The 20,966-nt window shown below is 39.3% G+C and overlaps 2 protein-coding genes across 8 annotated transcripts in view; one reads left to right on the top strand and one right to left on the bottom strand.

Moving 5' to 3' along the window:
* Window positions 1–10,912, top strand: part of PER3 (period circadian regulator 3) — a 56,783-nt gene extending 45,871 nt beyond the window's left edge. For 6 of the 7 annotated variants that reach the window (XM_046661993.1, XM_046661999.1, XM_046661994.1 and 3 more), the window contains 2 exons: window positions 7,570–7,756; window positions 8,334–10,912. In XM_046661993.1, coding sequence (XP_046517949.1) covers window positions 7,570–7,756; window positions 8,334–8,571 — 425 coding nt within the window. In that variant the 3' untranslated portion in view covers window positions 8,572–10,912. The remainder of the gene's footprint in view (window positions 1–7,569; window positions 7,757–8,333) is intronic. The other variant, XM_046661995.1, reaches the window with a different exon arrangement.
* A 3,814-nt stretch (window positions 10,913–14,726) lies between these two features.
* UTS2 (urotensin 2) lies at window positions 14,727–19,903 on the bottom strand. The gene is made up of 4 exons (XM_046663549.1): window positions 19,801–19,903; window positions 17,719–17,829; window positions 16,737–16,780; window positions 14,727–14,937 (listed from the first exon to the last, which is right to left on the bottom strand). The coding sequence occupies exons 1-4, from the start codon at window positions 19,901–19,903 to the stop codon at window positions 14,818–14,820; spliced, it is 378 nt and encodes a 125-aa protein (XP_046519505.1). The 3' UTR covers window positions 14,727–14,817.
* Window positions 19,904–20,966: the final 1,063 nt, after the last annotated feature.

The raw sequence follows: 20,966 nt of genomic DNA, 5'->3' as shown, positions 1-20,966 counted from the left end.
TCTTCCCTAATTTTTTGGAATAGCTTGAGAAGGATAGGTATTAAGTCCTCTCTGAAAGTTTGGTAGAATTCCCCAGGGAAACCATCTGGTCCTGGGCTTTTTTTCTTGGGGATGCTTTTGATTACTCTTTCAATCTCTTTACTTGTGATTGGTCTATTCAGATTCTCTGTTTCTTCTTGACTCAGCTTTGGGAGGTTGTAAGAGTCTAAGAATTTGTCCATTTCCTCCAGATTGTCCATTTTGTTATCATATAGTTTTCCATAATATTCTCTCCTGTGGTATGTGTTGTTATTTCTCCTCTTTCATTTCTAATTTTATTTATCTGAGCTTTCTCTCTTTTTACTTTGTAAGTCTGGCTAGGGATTTGTCAGTTTTATTTATTTTCTCAGAAAACTAGCTCTTTGTTTCATTGATCCTTTCTACTGCCTTTTTTGTTTCAATAGTATTTATTTCTGCTCTGATTTTTATTATTTCTCTCCTTCTCCTGACTTTGGGCTTTGTTTGTTCTTCTTTTTCTAATTCAGTTAGGTGTAGTTTGAGATTGCTTATTTGGGATTTGTCTTGTTTGTTAAGCTGAGCCTGTATTGCAATGAATTTCCCTCTTAATACAGCTTTTGCTGCATCCCATATGGATTGGTATGGTATGTTTTCATTTTCATTTGTCTCCAGATATTTTTTGATTTCTCCTTTAATTTCTTCTGTGCTCCATTTCTTGTTCAATAGCATGTTGTTTAGTCTCCACATCTTTGTCCCTTTTTCAGCTTTTTTCTTGTAATTAATTTCTAGCTTTATAGTGTTGTGATCGGAAAAGATGCTTGTTATTATTTCAATCTTCTTCAATTTATTGAGGCTTGCCTTGTTTCCCAACATGTGGTCTATCCTTGAGAATGTTGCAGGTGCACTTGAGAAGAATGTGTATTGTGCTGTTTTTGGATGGAGTGTTCTATATATGTCTATTAAGTCCAATTAGTCTACCTTTTCATTTAATTCTACTGTTTCCTTGTTGATTTTCTGTCTGGATGATCTATCTATTGATGTGAGTGGGGTGTTGAGGTCCCCTACTATTATTGTGTTATTATTAAAATCTTCTTTTAGATTTGTTAATAGTTGGTTTATGTACTTTGGTGCTCCTTTGTTGGGTGCATAGATATTTATAAGTCTTATTTCTTCTTGATGGAATGTCCCTTTGATCATCATATACTGCCCCTCTTTGTCTCTCTCTACCTGTCTTATCTTGAAGTCTACTTTGTCTGATGTAAGTATTGAAACACCTGCTTTCTTTTGTTTGCCATTAGCTTGGAGTATCGTCTTCCATCTCTTCACTCTGAGCGTGTGTTTGTTGTTGGAGCTGAGATGTGTTTCCTGGAGGCAGCATATTGTTGGATCTTGTTCTTTAATCCATCTCGGCTCTCTGTGTCTTTTTATTGGAGAATTCAACCCATTTACGTTTAGGGTGATTATTGATATGTGAGGGCTTAATGCTGCCATTTTATCACTCAGTTTCCGGTTCTCCTGCATTTCCTTTGTTTCTCAATCTGTGTATTTTGGTCTACCAGTTGAGTTATGTAGTTTTTGTGTTGTGTTTCTTTGTTTTCTCCTTATTTATTATTTGTGTCTCTGTTCTGCTTTTTTGTTTAGTGGTTACTATGAGGTTTGTATTCAAAATCTCATGGATAAGATAGTCCCTTTTCTGATGGCCTCTTATTTCCTTAGACTAAACTGATTCAGTCCCTTTCCTCTTCCCCTCCTAAGTTGTTTTTCTCACATCTTATTCCATCTTGTGTTATGAGTTTGTGGTTAAAATGACAAGATCATCTTTGTTTTTGGTGTTTCCTTCCCTTTGTCTTTAATGCTATACTTGAGTATTTGCTATCCTGCTCTGATTCTGTCTACCTATTTATCTCCTTACTCCATGCTTTGTAACCCCTTTCTCCCTCTTTTTTTTTTTTTTTTTTTTAGGTATCAGGGCCTTCTTGAGAATTTCTTGTAGGGGTGCATCTCGTGGCTACGAACTCCCTTAGCTTATGCTTGTCTGGTAAAGTTTTTATTTCTCCATCATATCTGAAGGATATTTTCGCTGGATAGAGTATTCTTGGCTGAAAGTTTTTGTCCTTCAAAGATTTGAAGGTCATTCCTGTCTCTCCTAGCTTGTAAGGTTTCTGCAGAGAAATCCACTGAAAGCCTGATAGGGGTTCCTTTGTAGGTTATTTTCTTCTGCCTTGCTGCCCTTAGTATTCCTTCTTTGTCATTCAGTTTTGCCAGTTTCACTACTATATGCCTTGCACTAGGTCTTTTTACATTGACATATTTAGGAGATCTGATAACCTCTTCCACATGGATTTCCATGTCCTTCCATAGGTTTGGGAAGTTCTCTGCTGTTATTTTTTTGAACAAGCTTTCTGCTCCATTCTCCTTTCTTCTCCTTCTGCAGTACCTATAATTCTTATGTTGCATTTCCTAATTGAGTCGGATATTTCTTGGAGACTTTCTTCATTTCTTTTTAGTCTTAGTTCTGTCTCCTCCTCTATCTGGAGCATTTCAACATGTCTATCTTCGATTGTGCTGATATGCTCCTCTATGATGTCTGCTCGAGCATTCAGGGAATCCATATCTTGTTTTATTTCTTCCATTGTGTCTTTCATCTCTAATATTTCTGATTGATTCTTATTTTTTCAATCTCTTGTGAAGTAGCTCCTGAACTCATTCAATTGTTTCTCTACATTCTCTTTTAATTCATTGAGTTTTTTGATGATAGCTATTTTGAATTGTTTGTCATTTACATTACATATTTCTGTGTCCTCAGGACTGAGTTCTGGGTACTTGTCATTTTCTCTCTGGTCTGGAAATGTCATGTAATGTTTGATACTGCTGTGGGGAGTGGCTCTGTTTTTTGCATCCTGATGTTATTTGGCTGCAGTTACCGCCTATTGCCACTGGGTGGGGGTCAAGAGCTGCATATTCTGAGCCCTCTGCCTTCAGCTGAGATCCCAGGTGCTGGAGCCGCTGGGTGTGTTGGGGGAGGGATGCTTTCTCCTGCGTGCTCTCAGGGTTTTCTAGTTCTGCCCTCGCTCTCTGCTCTCCTGGGGTGTTGGCTTGATAAGGTCAACCCCTGCCCCTCTAGGCTGCAAGGGCCCACCGGGGATCCTTGATGTTCCCACAAATGAATGTTTCCCTCCCAAATTCCTTCCCTCACGGATCCTCCCGCGGTCCCAGATTGCAGTCTTTAGGGGAGGGAGCAAAATTTTCTCTTACCCCGTTCCACCTCTTCTGAGGGGCCCCAGCCTCTCTGCCCTCTGTTATAATATGGCTGCGTGGGTCCCTCCAATGTTTTTTGTGTTGTGTTTGGATGTCTCTGTTGGAGTATGAATGTCCTTTTCGTTGTATGTTGGAGGGGAGAGATTACTGGGGAAGCTCACTCCACCATGATGCTGACATCACTCCAAATATTTTTTAATTTTGATGTTCAATTTATTGACTTTTTTCTTTTATAGGTTGTACTCTTGTGTCCTTTTTAAGAAATCTTTGTCAAACCAGAAGTCACTAAGATAGTCTTCTGTTTTCTCTTGGAAGTTTTATAGGTTTAGTTTTTATAGCTAGTTCTGTGACCCATTTTTAGTTAATTTTTATATATAGTGTAAGATGAGGGTCGATGTACTTTCTTTGCATGTGGCTATCCAATTGTTCCTGCCCCATTGTGGAAAAGATTAATCTTTGCCCCACTGAATTACCTCAGCACCTTCGTTGAAAATAAATAGGCATATATGTTTGGGTCTGTTTGTAGACTCTCTTTTCTGTTCTCTTTATGACTAGCTTTAGGGTAACACCACAATCCTTTGAGTACTGTAGCTTTCAAGAAAGTCTTGCAATCTGGTGGGTTAGGTGTTCCAGCTTTATTCTTCTTTTCAAAATAGTTTTGGATATTGTAGGTCCTTTGTGCACACAAATTGTAGAATCAGTTTTTTAGCTTCTACGAAACAGCCCGCTGGGGTTTTGGTTGACTTTGTGTTGAATCTGCAGCCCATGTGGAAGGAGTCACCCTGCTGACAGTATTGAGTCTTCTGGCCCATGAGTGTGATGTATTTCTCTCTTTATGTAGCTCTTTAATTTTTCTCAGCAATGTTTTGCAGTTTTCAATGTATAGGTCTTACACATATTTTGCAAAATTTATTCCTAAGGATTTCATATTTTTTGATGCTGCTATAAATGGCAATTTCCAATTGTTTGTCGCTAGCCTATAAAAATCAAATCGAATTTTGTATTTTGGAATTGTATTGTGCAATCTTGCTAAACTCATTCTTAGTTTTAGTAAATCTTGTAGATTCTTTTGGACGTTTCTACATAGACAATCTTGTTGTCTTGCAAATATAGTTTTACTCCCTCCTTTATGATCTGTATGCCTTGATTTATTTGTCTTGCCTTATTGGACTGCCTGGGCCTCCCAGTGCTGTGCTGAACAAACATTCTTGCCTTGCTCTCAGTCTTGGGGGAAAGCAGCTACAATTTCACCGTTAAGTAGGATGTTAAATGTAGTTTTTCTCAAATGCCCTTTATCAATAAGATTGAGGAAGTTCCTTTCTACAGTTTTTTCTGCATCTTTTTATGAGATGCTTTTTCTGCATCCTCTGAGATAATCATATAGTTTTTCCCCTTTTTTTGTTAATATGGTGAATTACATTAATTAACTTTGAGATGTTAAGTTAACCTTGTACTTGGTCATACTGTATTATCCTTTTTATGTATTACTGGATTCTATGTCCTCATATTTCATTGAGGATTATTGCACCTATTAGAAGAAATATGGATCTATTGTTTTCTTGTATTGTCTTTGTCTGGTTTTGGTATTAGGGTAATGCTAGCCTTAAAAAATGAATTGAGAACTGTTCCCTCTTCTTCTGTTTTCTTGAAGAGTTTATATTAAATTGATATTGTATCTTCCTTATATGTTGGTAGAATTCACCAGTGAAGTTATCTGGGCCTGAAGTTTTCTTTGAAGGCAGGTTTTTAACAAAAAATGTAGGTAACTCAGGTGATCTGTTACTTGTTGTGATCTTCACTAATTTGTATCTTTCAAGGAGTTTGTCCGTTTCATCTAAGTTGTCAAATTTATTGGCATATTTATATATTCCCTTATCCTTTTAATGTCTTATAATTTATAGAATTTATAAGAATTTATGGAGTAATCTTATTACTGATATTAATAATCTTTTTCTGATCATTCTGGCTGCATGTTTGCAAATTTTATTAACTTTTCAAAGAAGCAACTTTTGATTTTGTTGGGGCTTTTTCCTTTTTTTAATTTTATCAACTCTAATCTTTGTTATTTCCTTTCTTCTCTTTGCTTTCCTTTGTTCTTTTTCTAATTTCTTAAGGTGGAAGCTTAGACCATTAATTGGAGACCATTTTCTTCCCTCCTAATGTAAGCATTCGATGCTTTTGAGTTTCCCATTAAGCATTGCTTCAGCTGCATCCCTCAGAGTTTGATATGAGGTTATTTTCATTCAGTCCAAAAGACTTTCTAATTTCCCTGTGTTTTCTTCTTTGACCGTGTGTTATTAGAAACATATTAATTTCCTAATATTTGGGGATTTTTTCAGATATTTTATTGGTTTCTAAGTTAATTGAAGTCAGAGAACATCCTTTGTATTTTTTTTTAATTTACTGAGACTTGTATAATGCTCTGGAATTTGTCTATTTGATGTTTCATGTGCGCTCACAAAGCATGTGTGTGTGCAGCTGTTGAGCGGTGTCTTCTGTAATGTAAGTTAGATCAAGTTGGCTGATAATGTTGATCCAGCCTTCTACATGCTAACTGATTTTCTGTCTACTTGTTTTATCAGTCATTGAGACAGGGCTGTTAAAATGTCCAACTAAAATTGTGAATTTGTCTGTTTTTTTGCAGTCTAGTCAGTTTTTGTTTCATGTATTTTGAAGCTCTTTTATTAGATGCACACCCATTTAAGATTATGTCCTTGTGATGAATCAACCCCTTTGTTATGAAATGTACCTTGCTCTGAAATCTACTTTGATATCAGCTTTATTTTGATTAGTGTTTACATGGCATTTTTTTCCATCTTTTTATTTTTAACTTATATGTTTTTATATTTAAAGTTGATTTCTCGTAACCACATATAGCTAGATATTGCTTTTTTATCCATATAACTATCTGCCTTTTAACTGGAGTACTTAGACCATTTACGTTTAATCTGATTATTGATATGGTCAGGTTTAAGTTGAATCTTCTGTCTTGCTACTTGTTTTATGTTTGTCTTATCTGCTCTTTCTCTTTTTTTCCTCCCCTCCTCCTTTTGGGTTAATTGCGTATTTTAACAGTTCTATTTTCTCTCCATTATTGGCTTCTCAGCTATACCTTTTTTTTTTTTTTTGTCATTGCTCTAAGATTAACAAATGCATCTTTTACTTTCATGGTTTACCTTCAAATATTATACCTCTTATATCACTTTATGTCTAAGAACCTTAAAACAGTATTTCATTTCACCCTCTTCTGTGCTATTTTCGTCATACATTTTACTTCTATGTGTATTGTAAACCCCAGAATAAAGTTGTTATTATTTTGCCTAAAACAGTCAATTACCTTTTAAAGAGATTTTTTTAAGGAGGAGAAATTTCCTTTATGTTTACCCATATACTTACTTGTTTAAAATATCAGGTACTTTTTTTTTTAATCATTCCGAAGTCAATAAGGAGGATCTAGACGGGTCAGATGCAAGACAAGAATAGACCATAAGGTCTATAGCAGCCATCAAGGGCTGGGCCTTCAAGTAGGGGCATGACTTCTCTGCTGTAACAGGAGGAGGGTGAGGAGAGAGTGCAGATGCGAGTAAGTCTATCTTTGGTATCAGGAGAGTGAATTTCCTTTCTAATGGCTTCTGCTTTTTTCTTATAAAATGGGTGAGAGTGAGAGAGAAAATAGAGAAGTCAAAAATAGTCATTGCTGAGGGGAGACTAGTGTGCTGATGTGGGCACTGTAGCAGGATGGTCAGGCTTTTTGATGGTCCTTTGTTGAGGATGAGTTACTGTAGAACCAATGTACCATGTTATGTGTGACTTTCTCCGTGTCTTTAGCTACTTGGGTTTAGACAAGAACAGAATTGATTATTGGCTTTATCAGAGTTGACATTTTGATCGTGATGAAAAGTCAGAGGGTGAAAGAAGTCTAAGGTAGTGCAAAGAGTGTTAATCGAGTGATGGACTTTGGGCTCTAAGCTGAATGGCTAGGGCACTGTTCGACCCTTGTGGCTGGAACAATTGAGTAAGCAAACGAGAAGGTGAGTCTGAGATGTTGGTGACTTTGGAGATGGAGTAGTTCTGGGTGATGATAAGGAACAGGGTCTGGCCTTGAGAGTGAACGGCTCAGGAAGAGTGAGAAGGAGCTCTCGGGCAGACCAAAGAGGTGGAAGGGTCTGGTTACTAACCTGGGGTGATGGCTGGGCTGGGTGGCCATGACAACTGTCAGCCAGTTGCCAAAGCCTTTGGAGAATAAGGGCAAGTTTGGCAAATCAGCCCCCAACAGGTATTTTCTAAATTGTTACTGTTGTTGATTTTTGATAGGAAGCAGTGACAGCAGTATATACTTTGCTACGAGTGATTTTTCTTCTGAAATCACCCCAAATGGGCAGCAATCTCAGGATTACTCTCAGAGAAAAGAAACACTTCCCACTGTAGCTGAAGAGTCCATCTGGAGAATGATAGAGCGAACCCCTGAGTGCGTTCTGATGACATACCAGGTACCAGAAAGGTAGGCGAGCGCCTTAGGAGACCCACTTTTATCTGAGCTTTTTAATGGTTTCTTAAGAATGATTTCTAAATGTTTTTATACATACCCTTAGAGACATGTATTTTCAGATTCATTCATTTGAAGTCAAACAGTGAATGACTTCTGAAGGCACTGGTTATGGTGGTTATGGTGGTAGTGCCACACAAACTCAGATCCAGACTAAACAAACCTTACGCATCACGAGACCAAAAAACAAGGAAAGCAGGGCTTTTAAGATGGCACACGAGTAAAAGAACTTTTCTTATTAGGCTCTGGATTTTTTTCCCATTCTAAAAGAATAGAAGAACTATGGGAAATCTGTTTCTTCTGTGTATCTCGTTAAAACACTCTATAGATGTTTTCCACGAAGAAAAAGAGGTCTCGCTTTACCAACTTGACAAAGAAATGACTCAGTTATTTTTTAATGCGTACGTCATATATTAACACGAGATATAAAGTATATTACAAACCAAAAAGAAGTGCTGTTCTTAGATGACATGGTAAGAACACTGTGCCTTATTCAGGACCATTAAGGTTTTATTTGTTTGTTTGTTTTCAGGGTTAAAGAAATTGTACTGAAAGAAGACTTAGAAAAGCTAGAAAGCATGAGGCGACAGCAGCCGCAGTTTTCTCACGGACAGAGGGAGGAGCTGGCCCAGGTGCATTCCTGGGTTCAGAGCCAGACTGTCCCTCAAGACATAGACATCCGGGTAGGCACAGTCATAAAGCTGTCACCTGACAGATGTCATACCAGGCAGTGTGGTAGGCACTCAGTATACGTTGCATCATCCCACTGAAACTTTAATCCTCACAGTTACTTCTGGGGTAGGTGTGATTGTCCCTGCTTTACCAATAAACAGACAACACAGTAAGGTGTACAGGTAGGAAGTAGTTTGTATAAGGTTACACAGTTCATCAGATTTTGAATACAGGTGTTTTGACTCCAAGTGTTTTCTTTTTTTCCACCAGTTGGAATGGTTATGGGGCAATAAGGAGTAAAGAGGCCTCCTTTGATCCATGATTGACTGGAAAGGAGAGGCTAAGAGATTCGAATTTCAGATATGCATGGGTATTTGAGAAGAGTTAAAACTCAAAATGTAAGATTCACACCAGGGATAGTGTTCATACTTGGAGCCCAAGAGGCGTTCTTGATGTTGTGAGATCTTCTCGATGAGATCATATGTGAACACCCTGAACACTGCAGCTTTGATTTACCGCTGGTCCCAGTGAGTGGCTCTGTACCGATGGTTGTGACAGTTGTACTAGTAATGAGGTCTGTATTCCCACAAGATGTGGGAGGTGATGTGTGAAGTTAAAAATTACAGCAAGAGAACAAATTTAGGTATTTAAAAAAGTGTGATATTAAGACTTATGGAGTAAACAAGTCATTAGAATCCTCCCTACCCCTGTTTTTAAAGAAAAGAATAAATGCCTGACACTTAACAACTGTTAGATGTGGTCTCTCCAAAAAGCAGGAGCTGGGCTGGTTACTTAAGTGTCTTCATTTTTAAAATATATTGTTTTTCTGATTTTTGAGTACAAGATTATATGAAGAATGAACCCCAAAACAGTTTAAACAAAAGTATTTAAACAGTTGCTGTCATTTACCTTCTGATAATAAGGAATGAACTAATAACGGGTATTCTTAGACATGAGTAAGTTGGGTAAATAGACGTAGATTGCTGGGTCAGCATTTTATTGATCTTGAAACTTTTCGGATGACATTACATCAAATAACCTACCTGCTCTTGTCCTTTTTTGGAGGGCTGTGTCACTTGCACAAACAAGGGGTCACTTGGTGATGCTACAGAATCCTGTGGTCAGGATGCGTCAGAAGACACCAGTTGAGTGACTATGGAGATGGACCTGCACATGCTTTCCAGGGCCTACTGGACAGCTAGACTTCTTTGTGTATTTCTTTAAACCCCTGACTCTTAAGCGACCATGAAGTTGTCATTGAATGTTAAGGTTTTTCCTTCTTGACTTTTTAATAGACATCATTTTTCTGAAGCATACGTCGTATATAAAATCTGCTTCTCTCTTTGTCCACAGTGTATTAAAACTGTCATTTAGGCTCTTGTTCTGGTTTAACTGTCTTTTAAAGAGATCAGATGGCCTCTAAAGAGGTATGTGTGTACAGCAAAATGAATTATCACCCAAAATAAATTATATTTAGAAATGTTTGTGAGGAGCCCCAAACCTTAGCCTCCTTTACTCTGTTCTGTTGTAGCATAAATCATTTTGCCGGGTAGAGTACCTGAGGAAATCCCACCCACAGGCCATACACTTTTCCTAATGATTCCATAACTTAGTACTTTCATCTGGTCTTCGCACAGCTGGATGCTGCCCCTCCTTGCTTAAGATCAGACAGTCCAGGTTTCTCACAACACGTCACTTTCATATTTACCAATATTAAAATATATTGCCCATTGGTATACTGGACGCACCTGGTTCTTAGGGTTGAATATGGACCTTCATTCTTGTAAATGCCTTTCCCTTTGATTTTCCACCGTACACTGAAACTCTGAAAGTCTTACCTTAAATGTCAGTCACCTTGCAATGGGCTCATCCCTTGGACAGTTTAAATGAGCGTTTGCATGTGTAATGTTAAAACAAAAGACCATCTAACTCAACCAGCGGTATTTCCCTTTTTAATGTTTTTGTTTTTAAAATAATGATTATAAAAGTTTCAAAAGTCATGTAAAAATTAATATTGTTCTTATATCCATATATGTTTAAATGTTGTCTTACCAAAACTAGCATTTAACTTTTTCTTTCCAACCAATTTACACGAAAGAGGCCTCTTCGTCCCTGCCAGAGGGCTGACGGGCACGGCCTCTGTCTGCCCCTGAGCAGGGTGAGTGGTGAGGGCTGCGCAGTGAGAAGAGGGTCCTGGGAGCTCTGCAGCCCTAGCCCAGGGGCAGGGTCTGCCCAGGTCAGTGCTTCCAACACAGAGTGAGGGGGTGTTTACTTGAGAAGTCAGCTCCCCTTTCTGTAGAGAAGATTCCTTCTCAAACTGGGAACGACAGACGCGGTTCACACTCATGCAGATCAGAAAAAGGAATGGAAGAAAAGGAAGGTTACAGTAACCTTTTATCTTTTATATGACATGCAACAAACTAACTTATTGTTATTTTGTTGTTTTTTTGTTTTGTTTTAGGAAACACTTCCTCCTTTCAAGTTTTATAGCTTTTTATAAAAATGCGTTCTGATAATAATTAAGAGAATCGACATTTTTATCCATGATGACTGCGGGCCCCTGACTCTCAATCCCTGTAGCTTAGATTTCCTTTCTGAAGTAGCAGTTTCCTGGAAAGTGATTCTCTCTGAAGAACCATTTTCTCTCTGAACTATTTTCAGATGCTGCCTATGACATTTCTTGGAGTTTTCTAATACTAAGCAGTTCCAGGCACATGTTCCTGTTTTGTGAATGGAGAACTCTCATATTCTCCTCCATCTTGACTGTTCAGTGATTTCTGATGCTTTTCTTGCGTTGGTCAAGTCATGTGGTATTTTTGCCCTTGGTGAAAAATCAAATTTTAAAGAATTAACCAGCCTGGATATTGTCCATCAGTGTAATCACTGTGACTATCTGTAGTGATCAAGTTTTTAATTTCTGTAAATCAGAAATGACATACAGCTATCAAAGGGTCATTCTGCATTCCTGTTGGCATATTTTAAGCCTTATATTCTCCAATAATGTTTCTTTTCCATTCTTTCTGGATATTTGTTTTTTCTAAATTTGTTTATTTCTTTGCCTTAGTACACATCTTATGGAGTGTATGTTATACTAGGCTTGATTTGAAATTGGTGCTTGTTGTAGGCAGGCCTGTAAAGCTGTTTATGACTCTCATGCGTTGGTAAGTAGATCGTTGGTGTGTTTGCAGGTTGGACGCAATGCTCCTGCTGCTGACAGTGACCAGAGGAAGTCAGCAGTGACGCGGTCGCCCCCACGGGGCCCCACCTGATTGTAAACTTCGCTGTTCAAGTTTATTAACTTTTTGTATTAATGACGATAGAAATTGATAATAAAAATGTATATTATTGGCTTCAGTGTTTACATAAATGTTACCCAAAGGCTGTATTTTCTGGGATATGAGGTTAGGATTTATGAAAAACAAAAGCTATATGAATTGAATCATTTTGCAATTAAGTGAAACTTCATTATAATTCACAAGGTAAATTTAATCCAAATTGAAATTTTGTTTCAACTGAATTTATAATTGTGTGAATTTACTTGTTTTTAATGGTTATTAATATTTTAATCGGGTGTCTTTTTTAAGGAAAAACAATAAATAAACTGTATATGTAAAACTTGACAAATTTGCCTGCATTGTGTCGACAAACCTTTGCTCTGAATACGTGTTTTCTATCATCTAGACATGTTTGTTAGGATATATTGAAAGGTGCTCAGATTAACACTGGTTTTCTCAATGGCACCTTGTGTTGCCTTGTCAAATGTGCCCAAGCTCCTCCTGTGTGGAAGATACTGGCATTTTCAAATTCATCATCTTATACTGAATCCTCACTCCAGCACTTTGTGAAGAATTTATTGGGTCCTGAACATATGTACATATTTTCAGTACTAATTTTAATGCCTAATTTGTAAAATTCAGTTATCAAAATTACTCTTTCTGATTCTGTAGAGTGAAGCTGTGTTTCACAAAGTCTGTGTAACTGGCAGCAACAAAGTCTCAAAATTAAATATGGAACAAGATCCTGAAGCCAACAGGGCTTTTACAATGTTACACCTTTCAAACAGTTTGCATCTTTCTATAACAAAACAACAATAACAATACCAAGAAGAAAAAGAAGCTACATGTTTATTGATGGACACAACCCTAGTGCCCCCAAGTTACTTCGTTTAGCGCTCTCGAGAACCCGGGCAGCCAGCATCGCTGTTCTCCTTGTTGTGCAGAGAAGGACGCTGAGGTGGAGGGAGGACTCAGATATGTGCGGTGGGAGCAGGGGTTGCAACGTAACTGACTCGAGAGCCCCGTCTGTGAGAATACTTGGCTACATCGCTAAAACAAGGAAGGGATGTTAGAATTAGACTGCAGCGGCATTCCACCTTAACCTTCTGGTGTAGGTTCAGGGTGGGGACGTTCTGTGTTAGAGGACTAGTATTGGTTTAATTTCAACAGTGAGAGGTATACGCCACAGTGTTGCCACAGCTGTACTTAGTGTCCGCGTTTCTGAGGTTACGCATCCATTCTTCGAGTTTAAAACGTCTTTCCCTATAGATTTGTTCTTGATGTCTTAAATGAGAGTGAAAGATTGACCAAACGTGTGCTGTGTCGGAGATTTTTGATAGTTGTTGACAAGACACTCCCAGTCATGTGGCTTTTTAATGCAGATCTGAGACTTCAGTCCTCCTAAATGGTGGTGTGGTTGAAGGCAGAGCTGAGTAGCGAAGCTCAAGTTTCTCAGTAGAAATTCAGCACTCCCTCATGCATGGCTCTGCACCGGAAGCTACACAGAGCTCTCAGGAGTGCACACTATATATCGTATATGTGTGTATATGCTACATTTATATAGGTGTATTAAGAGAATGTGTTAGTATGTACACACACATAAGTGGTTTTTAAAAATTAACAAACCAGGCTATTTCTTTCATTCCACAATCTTAAATCTCACCTCAGATTTCTTCTCACTACAAGAAACAGATTATGAGGGTATTTTTCTGGTATAAATGAACTGTGATCCTTGAGCTCACAGGAACTAAGATGAAACATGTTTCACTGTTAAGAGATTAAAGTTCTTGGGTGTTCAATACTGTGGTCAGCTAAGGGAGAGGGGATCTGAGCATGTGAGCATGCCCCTTCAGAAACTCAGGAAAATGTAGGATGTTCCAGGCCCTCATCATTAGCCATCCTTCACTTTAGAGATTTTTCCAAGCTAAGATACAGATCTTTTTTTGATGATAACTATTTTTAATTCATTGTCATTTAGTTTACATATTTCTGTCCTCAGGACTGAGTTCTGGGTGCTTGTCGTTTTCTCTCTGATCTGGAGATTTGACCAAGTGCCTGCTGTTGGAAGGTCGGGTCTTTCTCATTCTCATATTATTCAGTTGCAGTTACAGCCTATCGCCACTGGGTAGGGGTTGAGAGCCACGTATTCTGAGCCCTCCGCCTTCAGCCGAGATGGCCTGGCGAGGCATGGGTCAGGGGAGGGGCGGTTTCTCCTGCATGCCCTCTGGATTTCCTGATCAGCTGTCTCTATCTGGTCTCCTGGGGTCTTGGCTTGATGAGGTCACACCACACGAAAGCTTTCACCCTGTTAGAGGGCTTCCCTTTAGGCTGCAAGAGCATTAGGCCATCCTTGGTGATCCAATGGATGCATGGCCCCTGCCCCACTCCTTCCCTCATGGAACCTGCCCCCTGCAGCAGGGACCACAGTCTTTAGGGGAGGGAGCAAGGATCTCTCTCACCCCATTCCAGCTCCTCCGAGGGGGGGCTCCAGCCTCTCCGCCCTCCATTGTGTGGCTGTGTATCTTTCCGAGGATTTTTGTGCTGTTAGGGTATTTTCTGTTGGAATATGGTTGCTCCTTTTTGTTGTATGTTGGAGGGGAGAGAGTCCTGGGAAAGTTCACTCCGCCATGATGCTGATGTCACTCTCTGATTTTTTTTTTAAAGTAACAACGTGTATTGTCATTTTTAAGGATTGAGTGCACATGATAGCTAAGATGATGTAGCTTATTTAAATGATTTATAGTTAAACTATTTTAACTAAATTTTGCTTTTACCACTTTTTCCTCTTAGTATTTGCTTCTGTTCATTTATTGGCTTTACTTTTAAATTTCCAGAGACTTCTTTAAGAATAAATTGATGAAAAGAAAAATTATAGATTTTCAGGATATGTTTATGAGTAAAATAACCACTCATGATATTTGCAAAACATAGAGAATTTATTTTCCAAATAATTATGAGCTGAGCATAGTTTGCCTAGTTTCTCTTCTATGCAGCTTTCAATCAAGCATTTTTATTTTTAATCTCCTAAGATGGCTGCTTTTGAGTTGGCTGGCAGATGTTGCTTTCACTTCAGACACAGTATTTCCAGAAGCATTCAGGGGGTGGTCCACGTTTCTTATGTTGTTTCCTGATTCTGGCCAAAAGATGACTCAGTAAGACGTTAGGATCTTGTCCAGAAAAGGCCTGAAACTAAAACAGTCCACACAAGAAGACAGAGAGGTTACCGATGAAGTAAGAGTCCTACACGGAAAAGGAACTTTAGTCAAGACGTAGAACCTTTACAGAGTGTCCGCTCTTGTTCCCTGGGATGAAGCTGCAGTGAGAGCCCAGGGTGGAGGTGCTGAAGGGCTCCTGTGCCCGACTGGAGGGCCATCCAGTCTGTTTAGCCCTACAATTGCCATGAATTTTCCTAAACCCTCACTGGCCTATTTCTATTTAAATAATCTGTCAGTAACATGTTCTGTACATTTATCATCTTCTGTGTAAAATACGTCTTTTATTTGTCTTGAAGTTCTTTAAGCGTGGACCCTTAGTTTTCTTTCTATTCTAGAATTTCATGAGCAAATCCTACTAATCACCTTTATGATTTTAGAGTCTTTAACTATAATCCTATTCAGAAGAATATAAACATCTGAATGATAACTTTTAACTAGTCACACGCAGAAGCCACACCATCCTCTTCTGGGTGGTTTACCCCACTTGGGACTCTGATGGGGTATGCCGTCTGCAGGATTGAGTGTCTCCAGAGTGTATTTTTGCGAGGATATTAATGGGTACTACACCAAAAAAGACATCAAATGTTTGGGAGAAAAGTCAAAATGTCAAAAAGTCAAAATGTTTGGGAGAAATGCTCAGCTACACGTTTGCCACATGATTTCCTGCAGGCTTTAACGTGCAGTGTACACGAGGAATTGCCAGAACCAGAGAGGGGCTAGAACACAGTGCCACCCCATAGACTGGCTCATGGCACTGGTGTCCCCAGAAACCCCCATAGGAAACACTGCTTTAGAGTCTGGGGGGTTGATAACGCTCGAATACAGATTTTCCTTATAGCATTTAAGGAAATGCTCTGTTACTCATACACCATGTCTGACCGTTTGAAGTTATCAGTCATCATTCCCCAGCACAGACTTCCCACTGCACCTGCAGTGGTTTTCCACCTGGCCCCCTCTCCACTGCACATACTCCATTTCAATGCTTTAAGCATGTCATTCTTCCACTTGGATGTTATATTGCAGAGCTTTTCCAACAGTAATGTGCGTATGAGTCACTTGAGGATCTTGGTAAAATGCGGTTTTTGATTCAGTAGGTGCTGGGGGGTAGGGTCTGAGCTTCTGCGTTTCTCACAAGCTTCCCAGCGATAGCAGTGCTGCTGGTCCTTGGACCACACACAGAGATGAGGCATGAGCAGCACACGTGGATGACAACCTTTAGAACAGGGAACTCGCCTATTTTTAATTCTCTTAAACTTGTTATAATAATTGATCCAAAACAGGCACCAGATAAGTTCTTATATTATTCACATTTTACATGTATTCACATTTCAAAATTTGGAAAAATTAATGATTTGAAATAACACTGACTGGGCAATGATTTTAAGGTGTGATTTCCACCAAGAACACTCATCTAGGGGCCGGCCCTGGGGCCGAGTGGTTAAGTTTGCGCGCTCCGCTTCGGCGGCCCAGGGATTCACTGGTTCGCATCCTGGGCACGGATGTGGTGCTGCTCATTAGGGCATGTTGAGACAGCATCCCACATACCACAACTAGAAGGACCCACAACTAAAATATACAACTATGCACTGCGGGGATTTGGGGAGAAAAAAACAGAAGGAAAAAAAGAAGATTGGCAACAGTTGTTAGCTCAGGTGCCAATCTTTAAAAAAAACAAAAAGAACACTCATCTGGTCCATGACTTTAGGGTCCTCTACAGTCAAGGTTGGAATGTTCCCCTTTTTTAACCTGGCCGTCACACATGGAGTCACTTACCTTTCCCACGTGTCCTTGTGCTTTAACAATGTTGGTACTGGGATCTGCAAAACAATATTTTGCAACCATTCATCATCAGATCTGTTGTTTCTATTCTATGCTTGTTTTATTTAAAACACACAAAATAGAGTGCTCCTAAGTCACATCTAGTTTCTGGTCCTCCTTTTGCCACACTGCAGCGATATTTATTTGAAGGAAGACAGGCAGCAGCCTCGTTCTTTCTCACCTAGCGAATTCAGAGGGCACTGCCTGTTCCTCAGTCTGTTAGCAGTTCAGTAGTTTATCAAAAATAGAACAAAGGAGCTTCCTATTAAACAATGGCTATTCAAAGGCTCTATTTTTGTTTCCAGAGCGTCCTGAGAATTTGTGTCAATGCTTGGAGGAATGCAGTCATGGAAAAACTATTAAAAGCTGACATTTTATTGAATTCTTTGTATACGACTGTGCTGAACATTTTATTTGCATTTTCTTGTTGACTCTTCTCAACCCTTTGAGGTGGGTATGTTTATCATTTCTTTTTACTGTTTAAGAAACTGAGGTACAGAAAGATTAAGTAATTTGCTTAAGGTTTTAGTAAGTGGAAAACCAGGATTTAAAATTGCACTTATTAGAAACTGGAATAATACCTTCCTTCCCCACAAAATAAAAGTCCATTAGAAAAAGAATACGTGAGGTGCCAAGTGGAGCACGATGCTCGCAAGGAGGTTCTGAGAACAAGAAAACAGGATCGCAGAGGGGGTCTGTGCCAGGAGGGGAGAGTGGTGCATAGTCAATTTACTTATTTAACCCATAGTTATATTCCAGAATAGGGTTTTACTTCATCTAATAGATGAGAATAAAGAGCAAATTCCAGGACCCACAACTAAAAATACACAACTATGTACCGGGGGGCTTTGGGGGAAAAATAAAATCTTTAAAAAAAAAAAGGAGCAAATTACATACTGATAAAATCAGACACCTATCAACACAAGAATTGTTTTACCTGCTTTCCTGGGGCCGTCACCTCCCTCTGCACCTGACATCTCTGGCAGCACCTGCCTCAGGAACTCTCTTTCCAGTTCATCCAGAGTTGATCTTGCATCTTCACCAGGTGCTACACAGGGTAGTAATGTTAGTAACTCAGTTCAGACTTCAGTTACTTCGGCTCCCTGCTGTCTTCTGGGGGGTACCAGGGACAGGGAGATAATACTAAAAGAACTTGAGATGCTGAGTTCGTGATTTGCCATCAGTGGTATTTTAACAGAGGAGTGGAGAGGCTACAGTCCAGTTTGCAAGCCAGCAGACCAGAAAATCAAGAGGAGCGGGTCTGATTCCGACTTTGCTGCCCCTGTGACCTTGCCCAGCTGCTCACTGCCTTGAATAAGAGGACAGAGCTGAGCCACGGGATCGCTTAAAAAACTTCTCCGACCCAAAGTGATTCTTCCTGGTTTCGGTTTCTCTGCTGCTGCCTACTGCCTTTTGCTCTTAGGTATTTGGGTGATAAAATCGGAGTGAGAGGAAAACGAAGGGAGTAGTTTTCTAAAAGACACAATTGTTTACGTTCTTCCTATAAAGCAAATAGGATGGCATCACCTCTTATCTCTGGCCTTCAAGATTTAGATGCAATTATGATTAGAAAAGAGTCAACTTTAAAATACTCTTCAAAGAACTTGATAGTAACATTTCCCATGTGAAATTCAGTCAGCTTAATGGCATACAAGATGTATGGAAAGTGTGAGTAAGGCGTGTATGCTAGAGTGTAAGGTGTAAGGAAAGTGCCTGTGAGGTGTGGCCGGTGGAGACCGGGCACCAGGATGGCTCTCTCGGCCGGTGCTACTGTGTTTAGATGGGAGGCTCCAGCAATCCTAACACCAGTGTGCTGAGGACTTACGGATACTTAGCCACACCTTGACCGGAAGACAATGAACAACCACTATAAAGGCATCAGAGCACATTCACAGTATTTCTGAATATTAACGAAAATCTATAAAATTTGGCCACATGTGAATATTTATGTCATGAAGGATCATATATGGGGAAATAAATAAATGATAAAAAATTCAGGCAAAAACTAAGGCAAGCTCCATGCTGAGTGGGATGCTGCATTCAATTCATCTAAGTTTTTCTAAATGATAATGATATGGAAGATGACAGTAATATCTAAATATTTGTTCTTGATTTTATATTGTGCTTCTCTCCATTCTTTTTTAAATGGCAGAGATTCAATAAAGTTAATGCCTTAATGTTTTGACCATTAAGATGACTGCCATTTATGAGCTCAGTGGCTCTGGAAGTTGCCGATGGTGAGTAAATGACTACAGAGCTTGACAGTTATCAGAAACCAGAAATTACCAAATCAGTGGCTTAGGAGAGTTTCTTTCTTTATTTTAAAAAAAAGTCTAAAAGTACCCAAAATCCACTTAAAATGTTTGTGGAGCCTTAATCCGAGCATCAATCTTTTCAGCTTCTTAAACTAAATTAAGAGGCAATAGTAATAGCAAAATAAGTATCTGTTTGACTGATGCACTTCTTAAAAATTCACCCTAGACTCGAACTTAGTGAAACATAAATCAAGAAAAAGATAAAATGTACTTGGAAATCTATGACACTCTAGCTCCAGCTTCTCACTTTTTTATATTTTAATAAGCATTTTTGTTTCATATAACATATGTCAGATGATTACTTTTTAATTTAATATAAGATAATAATTTAAATCTATAACTGGAACAACCAAATTCTACATTCAACCAGTTTATTTAAAATAAGAACTAAAAGTAATGATGTCTTAAATTTAGTGCAGTTTTTAAAATTGAAAAAAGAAAAGCTGACCAAAACCAAAGTTTGAATTATAGAAGTGACATAAAGTAAGCAATGCTACCCTTCTCTTATATTTTAGGAAGAGAAAAACCGTACCATGACTGAATCTGAAATGTGCTGTAAGGATCCTCTAGTATTCTTTTCATAGCTGAGACTCTTAATTTACCAGGATCCTTTAAGCAAGATTTCCCATTCTTATCTCTAACCTTGCATTTAAGACCCTCGAAGATTCTTTCAAGACTAACGTAAAGGAAGAGAGTCACCTCACCTGGGAGCAGCAGGGGCTCTGCCCCGGAGTCCCGGACAGGACGAGATAAGAGAGGATTCAAGAATGCCGTGAGAAGCAGGCAGCAGGGGACCAGCTTGTACATGATTAGCAAGAGGCAGAAGTCTCCCTTGGCTTCTGTTCTCCGGAACTGTCAGCTTGCTCCTTCTCATTCTGTAATCAGTGATTATATATATTATCCTGTGACCTCATATCATCCCCTCCAAAAAAATAAATCTCTTGGCTACGGAGGCTAAAAGGCAATCACTTTGCATTGATGTAATTTTTGAAGTAACAACTCATAGATAATAAATTTGCTGTCTAGTGTACAAAATAGGTATTATAAAAAGAAAGAACTGTTAAGTTTATAAATCTGGCAAAAGGAGTAACTCAAAGCAATAAATCATGAGTAAAGAAAGGGTCAGACGCGAGTCGAAGTGGCCAAGGCAGAGACGTGGATTGATGAGTCCTCGCGGAAGTGACGCAGAGATGCCATGAAATTGGTTGGTCTCCTTTTTTTAATTTTCAGGAGTGAATAGATGAATTGTCCTGTTGTGTTGTGTTTGGGCTTCCATGCCCGAAGAGTGACAGTGTGTGGATTAAAACTTAAAATCCATTATTAACTTTAAAATAGTGAAGGTGAGTTAAAATGCACAGCAAATATTCTCAGGCTTACGGAAAGTTCTATACGGGGGCCGGCCCGGTGGCGCAGCGGTTAAGTTCCAACATACCGCTTCAGCGGCCCCGGGTTTCGCGGGCTCGGATCCGGGTGCGGACGTGGCACCAATTGGGACGCCATGCTGTGGCAGGCGTCCCACATATAAAGTAGAGGAAGATGGGCATGGATGTTAGCTCAGGCCCAGTCTTCTTCAGCAAAAAGAGGAGGATTGGCAGCAGATATTAGCTCAGGGCTGATCTTCCTCAAAAAACAAAAAATAAAAATAAAAATAAATAAAAATAAAAATCGCAACCAGCCCTCCCCAGCGTCGCTGGTCGCTCTTCCCTTGCTCCTTCCAGCACACATTAGGTACGTTAGGGAATCGTGGCACACAGTATGCGCTCAGTAGATGTTCGTTGGATCGGTGGCTGGAGCACCAACCGTGTGTCAGACCTCGTTTAGGCTGCAGAGCGGTGTGCGAAAGAAGTTTGTACTCGTGAACTAAGTGGAG

Source organism: Equus quagga, chromosome 5 (assembly GCF_021613505.1).
Source record: "Equus quagga isolate Etosha38 chromosome 5, UCLA_HA_Equagga_1.0, whole genome shotgun sequence".
Classification (NCBI taxonomy): Eukaryota; Metazoa; Chordata; class Mammalia; order Perissodactyla; family Equidae; genus Equus; species Equus quagga.
This window is presented reverse-complemented; position numbering and strand designations above follow the sequence as displayed.